Genomic DNA, 12,221 nt, shown 5'->3' with positions numbered 1-12,221 from the left:
GCATCCAGCTGTAGAAACTTTGCTAGATCAGATTGGAGCCTGGTGCAGCCTCCTGGCTTGCCAGTCCTCAGTCAAACCGTCCAACCCATGTCAGCATGGAAAGTGGACATTAAACGATGATGATGATGATGATATTATATATATATTAAAAGAAGAAAAATAATTTAATGAATCCGTTTTTGAACAGCAAAAAGCCAGAAGGCCGAGTTTAAGTACTTGATGTTCCTTTCTCTAATGGCAAATTTGAATTGTTGGGATGCAAGTCTGTCATTTCTGAATTCTTTTCCATGGCTGTGGGGTTAAGAAGCTTGCTTTGCAACCACATAGTTTTGGATTCAATCCCACTGCACCCTGGCCAAGTATCTTCTACTATAACCCTGGGCCAACCAATGCCTTGAGTAAATTTAGTAGATGGAAACTGTGAGGAAGCCCATATCACCCATACATGCATGTTTGACTGTCACCTTTCCTCCCATGTCTTGACCACTGGTGTTGGTTTGTTTACATCCCCATAACCTAGCAATTCAGCAAAAGAGACTGACAGAATAAGTAAAAAAAAAAATTAAACTTCCTGGGATGAATTTGTTCAACCAAACTCTTCAAGGCAGTGCTCCAGCATGGCCTCAGCCCAATGACTGAAACAAGTAAAAGATGAAGGATGATCCATTTATAGTTACAGTTATAACAAATAAAAGGGTAAAGGATTATTAATTTATTAATAAATTGCTATCTGTTGGAGTTTTAGCACTTTAGCTGCTATTTCTGAACTTCGGTATGTGGTGAAGCAACTGTTGCTGATCCCTTAATTATGTTTATAGTTACAGTTAGGTAGAATAAGAAATGCAAAGTTGAGTAAATATATAAAAGGTAAAGTGAAATAAAGACAGAAAGAGAAGAATTATTGACAAGTAAATAGTTTCATTTATCTACTTGGCCATTTTGTTCTTACAATAACAGATTCTCTTCAAAATGTTAAAAATGTCCACTGCTTGTTTTAGTAGAATCCAGCTGGTATTAAAGTGTTTATCATATTTTAGATAACAGCTGTTATTCAGTTAAAAGAACAGGTTCAAATATATTATTTTAAACCTCTCTAGTTTTCAATTTGTTGTTTTATTTCAGGTCTTCGCTCTGTGCTGTGGCCTTCTCATCTTGTTTTTAACAGTAGTGTATCCTGAACTACAATATCCATTGTATTCTTTGTAAAGAATACTTAGCTGGTCTTTGAAGGAGATTTAGCTGCTGTTTCTAGCAGGTTGAATAACTGTATTCCTTCATCGGCTCAAAAGGTTGCCAAGTTTTGAATCTTAGTTCAGCAGCTGACATTTTTTCTATCAATCACCAGAGAGCCAGAAACCACAATAAATAGCAGACAACAGCTGCAAGAGACATTCTCAACATGTGTCAAAGAGACATCCTTCTATAAATGGACAACATAATTATCAGTTAACATCTATTTTTCCATGCTTAAATGGGTCAGATTTAGTTTATGGGAGGGTAGATTTTTCTATGGCTGGATGCTCTTCCTGTCACCAACCTGCACCTGCTTCCAAGCAAAGTACTGGGTTGTCCGGAAAGTTTGTGCTGATTTATAGTAGTTTACCTTTCAACTTATTTTAGAACATGGTTGAGTCCATAAAATAGGATTTGACTACACCTCCATTTAGAGCACAGTTTAAGCTATCTTTTCGTGGAAGAAGGTTTATGTTCCTATAACCTGTATTAATTCTGTAACCCTTTAAAATGGAAGATAAGAAAGTTCATTTTTGGCACTTGATGCTTTTCTTTTTCTGTAAAGGGAAAAATGCCTCACAAGCAACCATAGAAATATGCGCAGTTTACGGTGATGTTTCTTTATCTGAAAGAACTCTACGGAAGTGGTTCGCAAGGTTCTGAGCTGGAGATTCTAGCCTTATTGATAAAGAGTGATCAGGCAGCCCATCCACTACAGATGATGACCAAATCATGGCTAGACATGCATTTACAGAATATTAGAAATGAATGACATTCATTTACAATTATGCAATGTCAAGACAAGGAGACACAAACATACACATTTACAATAGTTTTCTTTTTTTTTTTTCCAACGGTGGGGCTCCAGCATGGCCACAGCTCTGCAACAATTGGGCAGAGAAGTTTACTTGTAATGTTACCAACATGACCTTTTGTTAAAGCACATAAAAGCTCTTCAAGTGAATGAAATACTGTTAAGAAATGCAGAGAGAATTGTAAACTGTTACAAGCAAGTTCCAACAAGAATGGCTTGGTCTCCCACCAGGCTTTACAAAAGTTGGGCTGTTAGAGTGCTACTGCAAAATTCTAGCTGCCTTTAGTACCATTGGTGGAGGAGTTTAAAGGAGTAAAGTTGCTAGTTGATGCTACGAGGTCCAGCAGCCAAGCTGATAGCATCAACAGGAAGCATGGGAAAGGGTATGTGGGGGTGGTAGAGGCCAAAGTAGAATTGAAAGTTGTGAAATATGCAATGCAGAACACCACCACGTAGGCAGGAGTGAAGGAGAGAGGCAGAGAGCCACTAGATAACCTCTAGAATAACAAAAGCAGGTAAGATATCACGACCAAAGAAATCTGACATGTTGTCAAGGAGGAATCTTGCAACTAAAGCAGTAGTGTAGAGTAGCTGATATGCATGAGCAGTATGAGAGGGAGAGAAGTGAAGAATGGGAGAATATTGTGGCAAATGGAACCAATCAGGTTGTCATTCCTGGAATGTGATATACTCCCATCTCTGACCAATATTAGGTGGTGAAGCTAGAATGGCATAACAGATTGTCGTTCTGGTTAAAGTGTAATGTGTTTCTGGAGCATGATGTTCTGGCAATAGAATAGGCCATACTCCTCCCTTGCAGAGTAGGTCTGCTGGAGTAACGAAGTCCTTAGTATTGTTGCTAATGCACTGAAACAATAATGTAGGAGCATCAATGAAGACCAACATAGTGTTGCAGCTTGCACAAAGAGGGTGAGAAAAGACAAGAGGGTAATGAACTTGAAGAAAGTACTCTGATTCCCAAGATTTATTGCAATAAGGAAGCAACAGCCTGACCCCTTGGCATTAGAAGGCAAAAAAAGAGTGGAAAGAAAAACCTTGAGAACTGCATGAGACATGAAGATGACAATGTATGGTGTTTGTAGTAGAGATGTGATGCTGTGAACTTGTTGCTAGATTCAACATTGCTGGAACATTGGGTATAGAAAGGATAATAGAACAGAGATTGCTGAATTGGGAGAGGGAAGCAGGAAATGGTTCAATATGGGTATGGCAGAGATATGTAAGAGAAAGACCAATGCCTGAAGGTGAAAGACAAATTTTTAATGAGTAGAGATATAAAATAGTTGGTGCATGGCTGGAGAAAATATAGCTGTACCGAGCTTGAGGTGGTGGCTTTATGGATGAGAGATGTGTGCTAGTGTGAGCCAAAAGAAGTCAGTCATATTATGCTGCTTGGCATCATTAATGGTAGTAATACTGTTTGATAGGTGCCAAAATTACCATGATCTCCAGTCAACGGCTGATGAAGGGAACGTGCGGCAGTGCAAACTGTAACATCCTCAATTTCATCATCATCATTTTTTTTTTAACATCCGTTTTCCATTATGGCACAGGTTGGACAGTTTGACTGAGACCTAATGGATTGGTGGACTGCATTGTGCTCCAGTGTCTGTGGTTGAATGACCTGCTTGATACCAACCAGTGAACAGAGTGAAATACATATGCTGCCATGTAACTCACAAAACAAAGATCCCTTTACCTGAGCGAGAGATTACAGTAGAGAGGGAGGCAGCTTTATGCTTGGAGACAAGATGTAGAAGTAAGAAAGAAAGGGCCAGAACAGGTTTGTTGCCATAAAGGTGATCTATGGCTACTTGCATTATACAAGAGTGGGTGGCAGTAATTGGAGTGAAGCTGGAAAAAGAGACAAAGATGATGAAGATGAGTTATCAAAGTGGGCCCTGGTAAAATACAACAACAATCATAACATATACACACACGCACACAGATGTATACTCAGAAATACATAGGGGTATACAGCTGTTTTATATACAGGATTACGTTTTCCTTTTTCAGTGTGTCATTTCCTAATTTAAGCCAGCGGGTTGTGATTTGATGAGAATCTAACTGCAAGATCAAACAAACAGGTTCTTTGTAAATTTTGTTGTTATATATTCTAAGATTAGTTGTAACAACGATAATCCCATTGTTTGTATATTGGGAATTATATGGTTCAATATAGCCTTTATTTAAGAGAGATTTAGCTGTTATTTTATGGAAGCTGAGTAACCATGTATCAGCTCCAGGTTGAACAAAATGGTTTATAAATTCTCTCCCTCTCTCTCTCTTGTCTTATCTTTGTCTTATACTTTCAATATCATATCTTCAGATTAAGTGGTTGAAGTATCAGGCTTTATAGTTCAGTGGTTGCCTTTAGAGATGGTGAGAGTTTTACTTAGGGAGAATGATAAAAGAGGAGGAGTTTTTTGTGTTCAGCTTCATATATGCATAACAGTATGTTAGCATCATTATTATTAGCCATAATGCAACCATTCTACAGCGAGTACATTATAACAAATTAGGTTCTACTAGGATTATGTAAGCCAATACAACCGATCTTGTGACTGGGTGGTTGGCAACGAATTCCCTCCAGCAGTGTTTCAAGTCCACAGTTTTTCTGGCTGACTGGTTAAAGAATCAAACTTGTCAAATGACAGAAAAGTTTCTAGCAGACAAACATTATTAGAGATGAGAGAGGCGCCTCGGCCATTCTCTATCAAAATGGCCATCGACGTAGGTACCTGTTTGGTGTAGGAATTAAAGATGGAGATATAATTCTTTCTATTATAGGCACAAGGCCTGAAATTTGCGGGGAGGGGGCAAGTCGATTACCACCAATGCGTAACTGGTACTTATTTAATCGACCTCGGCGAAATTTGAACTCAGAACGGAGCAGCAGACGAAATACCACAAACGATTCTGCCAACTCGTCGCCTTAGAAATGCAGATATAATCATACAATAATTAAAATACAGGGATCTTGTAGAATATAACCATTGCGCCGCAGTCATTAGAGCATTAGACAGATTGCATTGCCCAACTTAAAGGACCGTAAATAAATGTATTTACGATCCTTTAAGTTCTGAGTTCAAATCTTAGCAGCGTCAATTATGTCGTTCTTCCACCTCGGATCAATAAAAACAAATTACTATTGAAGGACTTAATTGCTTTATATGTCAGTAATGCATCTTAGGTATGAATGGAATTATAAACGAGATAATTTAACGATTTCTATAGAATAGGGGGGAGCAAATTTCTTTAATGCCATTCTTTGAAACAATAAATAACATCGTTCTAAAACTTAAACTCGATATTATTTTCTTTTCCCTTGTTTATAGGTCAGGAGAAATTGAGATGTTTTTGAGATTCCTGTTTTTTAACAAAGATCTGCAGCTGAGAACTGAAACCATCTTCAAATATCGCTGTCTTTCGACAAGACAATTCCTTCTTGATTTTACTAAACAAGGGTCAAGTAAAATAAACAACTAATATTTAGACAAAAAAAACAAAACAAAAGAAGATATTTTTCCGACAATGTAAAATAAATATTTTTCATCCTTTTATTTCTTACGAACGACATTCTAATATATTGATGTGTAATCCCGTTTATGACACGACTGACATTATAACACATTACAATCTTTTAATATTGTTTACTAAACCTAAAAAGAAAAAAGAAAAAAGAAAAAAAAAAGGGGGGAACACGTCAAAGTAGAAATTATTAATTGGAAGATGTTTCTACTTCTGAAAAGATCACCTGAAGGTGATCTTTCGGTTTCTAGCTATTCTACCGTCAGATCGCCTGAAATTCCAATGAATGTTAATTCAGTACGAAAATCATATTTTCGATCATTCGGGTCCAGAAGTGGACACATATTTTTTATTAATTCAGGGATTTCTCATTGATTGTTATTTAATTATTAAAAGCACATTTCATATGAAAAGTTTATTAGTTTTTTGTTTTCTTCAATTCGAACGTAACAAAATGTGTCATCCGTTCTTGAGGTTCTTGTACATTAAAGTCGAAAGATAACCAATCTATTTATTATCTCGTAGCATTTCAGTTAAGGAAAGAAATGTTTATAAAAAGAAAGGAATTAGGAGAAAAACTAAGTTTCAATTAATTATGTTTCTTTGAAAAGATTTGTTTTGACGATATTCAATGTTTTTTGGCCTCAAAAAAGAGACACGAACCTAATATCAAAATGGCCACAGAATTGGTCGATAAGTACGATTAGAAGTAGAAAAATAACACCGTGGGGCCAAACCGACGATTTATAAGGAAAATATTTCATTGAAAAATAAACAAAACAGGAAAATAAAAGTAGAGACATATAAAAGCAAGAGAGAAATAAAAGTAGAGACATATAAGAGTAAGAGAGAAATAAAAGTAGAGACATATAAAACGTGACAGAAATGTTTGTTACGTTAGATGACCGTCGATGTTGTTCTTTCCTAACGACATTTTCAAACAAGCAAATGGAAGTCTTTGATTTACTTACTTGTAAAGAGAAAGGTAAAAATAACGGAAACTTTCATTGTTCAACGAAGAACTATTACCGCATTGAAATCTTTTTATGGCGTATCTATCTCCCAAAGAATTGTCCTATCGTTTGTTCCTGACTGAAAAGAGACTCCGTCTGTATATATCGATGTACGTCTGATTGTGTGTGTGTGTGTGTGTGTGTGGTGTCGATAATATGTATGTGTGTCTATGGATGTTATTTATAAACAATTCATGACTTAAATATTTGAAAGTTGATGTTTTTGCATAGAGATGAGGCCTCAAATTTGGAGGCAAGGAACAGTCGATCACATCGATCCCAGTTCTCGACTAATATCGTATTTTATCAACCTCGGAAGGATGAAAAGCAAAAATGACCTCAACTGGATTTGAACTGAGAACGTAAAAGCCGAAACAAATACCAAACGCGCAAACGATTCTGCCAAAATTGCCACCAATCAGCAGCGAGCTTCTCCGGGTTTTCAGCAGTTGAAAGCGCTTCAAAGAGAAACGTGTTCCATGGATGAGAATCGTGTCCCATCGCAACTTATTCCGATCGTTGTTCTGTCGTTTTCTGGTTTCTCACTGCAACTCATCAAAATAAATGTCAGTTCTACAGTGATTTTATTGCTCACAATGGGGAAATTTTATACCACTTACAAGACATATTTCGAATTATATGGACTGTACCATTGAAGTACAACGAAAACCGTTTATTATAATCGCAGACAATGTTCTGGATTCAGTATCAAAATGTGGAAGTCACAATATTAAAGTTACATCTTTTGCTTAATGTTATCAGTTGGTTATTATCATCGAAGAGGCTCAGCCAAAGCGATTGCAATAAGCAACTTGCACTGTATTTTATTTTCTCATCGGATATGTCGCCATGTCGGGAACATGGTCATGCTTTCATCTTAATGCTTTAGAGTATAATATAATTGTTTTCCGACATTTTTTATTTTTTAACTCTTGCTAAGACATTAAATAGACATTATTAGTAAGAGAAGCAGTATTGGTTCAGAATACTGTAAGGAAGCCACAAAACTGGGCAAGACTTCCTTTTGTACACACCCCCAACACCTCTTTTTTTCAACACAAACCTCCGTTTCCGGCGACCTAGAATACGAATCTGCATAAAAATTGGCAAAAACCGGCATTTTGAAAAAATTGGCATTTTGAGAAAATTGGCAAAAGCCGGCATTTTGAAATTACCCCTCCTCCTAATTTCTTCATTTAAAACTTTTTGCAGAATTTTTTTTTTTTTAATATGCAGAAAAATACGGAGATTATGATTCTGAAAAAAATTTACAAAAATTTTTGTATTACAGTTAGGGTTAGGGTAAAAAGTGAAAAATTAAGAAATTGGTGGGGCGGGGTGGAATTTCAAAATGCCGAGTTTTGGCAATTTTCCGGAATCTCCGTATCCGAAAACGGGGGTTTTTGGCTAAAAAAAAAAAAAAATACTTTGGGAGAAAAAGGTTCCTAGTCAAAGAAGGATTTTATCTTATTGTTTTTTTTTTTTTAGCAACTGATGAGATTCACAGTTCTTGAAACATAAAGATTTGTTGTGGAAGACTTGCTACAAACTGAAATCACACCTATTAGTGTTTTGTATCATGTGTTAAAAATTGACACTTGTCATTAATTCTCCACACTGTATTGACTTATTGTTGTAGCCCCAAATAATTCACAACACTGTGTAAAACAATTTTTATCCTTGAGTAGCAACTGTTGTTTCCTGTTTACTTACTCCTAGAAAGTATGTAAAATGGCTAATATTTCCTTTGAACTTTGCTTTTGTTATATTTATTCAAACCCCAAAGAATCCCTCTCAACACATGGCTATGATGCTCAGGTCAGAGATGCACATATCGTCAGCCACCAAGGGACATTCTCAAGTGATTAAGCTCAAGCAAATCCGTGCTATTGAGCAGAAGATTTGCTATAATGATATTTCTGCTTCAGCAACTCAGTGCTGAATCTGTTTGAAATGTAATGGGGAATATCGGTCAGTTTCAAAACATTGATGTCCAGGTCAGAAAAGTAAAATGTGAAAGGGATAACGGTCCTTTCTTTTGATTTCTAGAAAGGTGCAAATAGAAAATAACACTTCCTGACCAAAGACAAACAAAAAAAATGAAAATTTTGTAACACGATGTAATTTATATGGACATAAATTATATAAACCTATTAAATACTTTCAAAATATTATTTGGTTTGATTTCATTATTACAAATTATATGTTTGTATGTTAGAAAGTGACTCAGGTGCTGTAAATGAAACCTTTTATGTCACTCCATTGGAGGCATTGTCTCCCTGTTACTGTCTCTATCACCTCCTCCTCCCTCACCTACTGTTGTTTCCTTCATTTCTCTCCTCCCCTCCCCAAAGAACCAGGTATTCACTGTCTACCCCAATCCTCATCTCTATTTGTCGCACTCTTTTCACTTCATCTGAAATAAACTCGACTGCTCTCACAAACGAGAAGCATAAAAATGAACCTGGCCACTCTCAAAAATTAGTAAAAAAACTGGAAAAATAATCCAGAATCCTTGTCTGGTGCCAGATCAATCCCCAAATCTGATCAGTTCATGCCAGTCACAAGGCCAAACATCCCTGAAAGTTTCATCTGAATCCATCCAGCGGTTCTTGAGATGTCTTGTCCACAGACAAACAAACACGGCTGTAAAGAATACCTCTGCCTTCGCGAAGGCGGAGGTAATGAACAAGATGGCATGGTCATGGGTGGATTTGAAGTAAAACAACTCCACTACATCCTGAACACCAAAACTCCTGCTACTAGAACTTTGTCACTATGTCATACCAGTAATACCAGTGGCAAAAACCATAACCATCGCATCACTGCAACCAACACAAGCAGAATGTTTCTGAAGTACCTCCAACAGAAGTATCACCATTATAAATGGCTCAATATTATTAGATCATCATCATCATCATCATCATCATCACTACGTACACCACCACCAGTCTCATCACCATCATCGTCATTACCACCACCTCCATGAATTACAATGTTTTTGTTTTTTTTCTATTTTAATAGAAGCTGTGGCATTTCTTTTCAATTACTTTTTGCTGTTGTTTCATTAACATGGGTATGTAATTGATCAAAACTAAGAAAAAATAAGGAAATATACTTCACAGAGTGTGGATATCAAAAAAACTCTACTGCTAATGCATAATTTATGAGGTAGACTAGACAGTCTGCTTGGTAGGCTAAAGGTTAGCAGGGGGCTGGAAGTTAAGAAAGGTTGGTGCGTTCATGAAGTTTGTCTGGTTGTAGTGCAGACTGACAAAAAAAAAAAAAAAGAAACAAGAAACAAAGGAAGAGAAATATCAATGTACACATGCACTCGCGCACAAACACACACACACACGTATGTCCAACCGATGCCAGCATGGAAGGCAAATGTTAAACGATGATGACATATTCATACATAGATACATATGTATAAATGTATACACACACACACACACACATATGCACATGCATATACATTCATACATGCATGTATATATATACATATACATATGCATATGCTGATAATCTGGCTTTTATAGAATATTCAGTAACAGAGTTAGAAAAGAAATTCCAGGTATGGAATGCAATCCTGGAATCAAAGGGCCTTAAGGTTAACTTAGCAAAGACCAAGGTTCTAGTAAGAAAACAGACAGGACCCTTTCCCCCATCAGGTAAATAGCCCTGACGGAGGAAGATATAGGCAGGAATTCTGTATGGTGTACCCAGTGAAGCTATGGACAGCGAGTCTTTAAGAATCCTTGTCTGCTCTGCTATGCAAAGCTTCATTCATCCTGATTGTATAGGACACTGGCTGCTCTTTTTTGTTCTTAGTGGGAAAGGATTCTTAAAGACTCACTGGACCCAGCATCTCTTAAACTCAAGACACAAGATCCATCGATCCTGCTCTTGAGCTTCTGTGTTTGTCCATGCTGGCATGGGTTGGATGGTTTGACTGGAGTGTCTCACTGGAAAGCTGCACCAGGATCCAGTCTGATTTGGCATGGTTTTCTACAACTGGATGCCCTTCCTAATGCCAACCACTTCAAGAGTGTAATGGGTGCTTTTAGGTGCCATGTTTGACTTCTGAAAATATTATGCAAGTAACCTAACACACACCTTATTTTTGACCCTATATATATATATATAAAGTCACAACTTTTCCATATTGAGAGTTTACAGTTCTGGTGCAAAGGACATGTGATTAGAATGTTGCAGAAAAGAATTGCCAGAGAGATTCTTCAAACTGAGCCCACAAGCAGGAGATCTTGGGGTAGAGTAAGGATGAGATCACTAGAACAATATGCATCGTCTCAGCTGGTCATGTTTGGAAATCCAGCCAGAAAGTCTAATGGACAGTTACTTTTTGATAGGGCCCTACGGAGGAAGTGCTTAAGGACTCTGCGCTCAGACCCACCCCAACAGTAGTGAGTAGAGAAGATGGATGGATGTGTGTGTGTGAGTGTGTGTGTGTGCATGAATATATATATATGTGTATGTATATATACATATATATTTATATATATATATATATATATATATATATATATATATATATATATATATATATATATATATACACACATATATATACATACACACACACATGCATACATATACATACACACACACTATATATAAGAAATTACATGCATACACACATACACATACACACGTGTGCGTGTGTGTATATATATATATATACACACACACACACACACACGTGTGTGTGTGTGTGTATGTGTGTGTATACACGTAATTTCTTATATATAAAAGAAAGCAGACAGAAATAAATTAAATAATTCAATAGCCAACGCAGAACAGTCAGTTCTGAACCTTCATCAACTGAAACCAACAACAACAACAAACAACAAACTGTGTAATGAAAGCAGCAAAACAAAAAAACAAAAAAACAACAGAAAAATACTAAATCAAGGACACCACTTTTAGCTTTTTCTTCCCTTCTATTATTTTTTTTTTTTTTGCACATTGTCACCACCCACTAACTTTAACAGGCTTTATATGTGTGTGTGTGTGTATGTATGTATACATAGGCATATATGTTTGTATATATGTATGTATGTATGTATGTGTGTGTGTATATGTGTATGTATATAGATAGATAAATAGATGGGTATGTTTTCTCAATGCACATGCATATATTTCTTTATATGTCTATGTGTATGTATATAGAGATGTGTGTATATATATATATATGTATAAACATATACACGTGCGTGTGTATATATATATATATAGACATACATATATAGACATACACACACACACACACACATATATATATATATATACATATATATGCACATGTATCATATATTTGCAAGTGTGCATATATATATGTGTATGTGACCATATCATGTATATATATATATATATATGCATTTATAATTTTGTATATTCACATGTATATATATGTGGGTGTGTGTGTATGTCAGTAAACACTTGTATATAAATATATATATATATATATATATATATATATAGACACACACTCACATGGGTATAGTTTTATGTAAAAACATACACAGACACACAGACACATATATATACATATGTGTATATACATATATATATATATATACATATAT

At 36.1% G+C, this 12,221-nt stretch overlaps 1 protein-coding gene across 1 annotated transcript in view; it reads right to left on the bottom strand.

Moving 5' to 3' along the window:
- Window positions 1-7,456, bottom strand: part of LOC106869566 (ovomucoid) — a 12,056-nt gene extending 4,600 nt beyond the window's left edge. Inside the window, exon 1 of the mRNA XM_014915364.2 lies at window positions 6,571-7,456. Within this exon, the coding sequence (XP_014770850.1) occupies window positions 6,571-6,607 (37 nt within the window). The 5' untranslated portion in view covers window positions 6,608-7,456. The remainder of the gene's footprint in view (window positions 1-6,570) is intronic.
- Between the last annotated feature and the right edge of the window lie 4,765 nt (window positions 7,457-12,221).

This window comes from Octopus bimaculoides, chromosome 25 (genome assembly GCF_001194135.2).
Source record: "Octopus bimaculoides isolate UCB-OBI-ISO-001 chromosome 25, ASM119413v2, whole genome shotgun sequence".
Lineage (NCBI taxonomy): Eukaryota > Metazoa > Mollusca > Cephalopoda > Octopoda > Octopodidae > Octopus > Octopus bimaculoides.
This window is presented reverse-complemented; position numbering and strand designations above follow the sequence as displayed.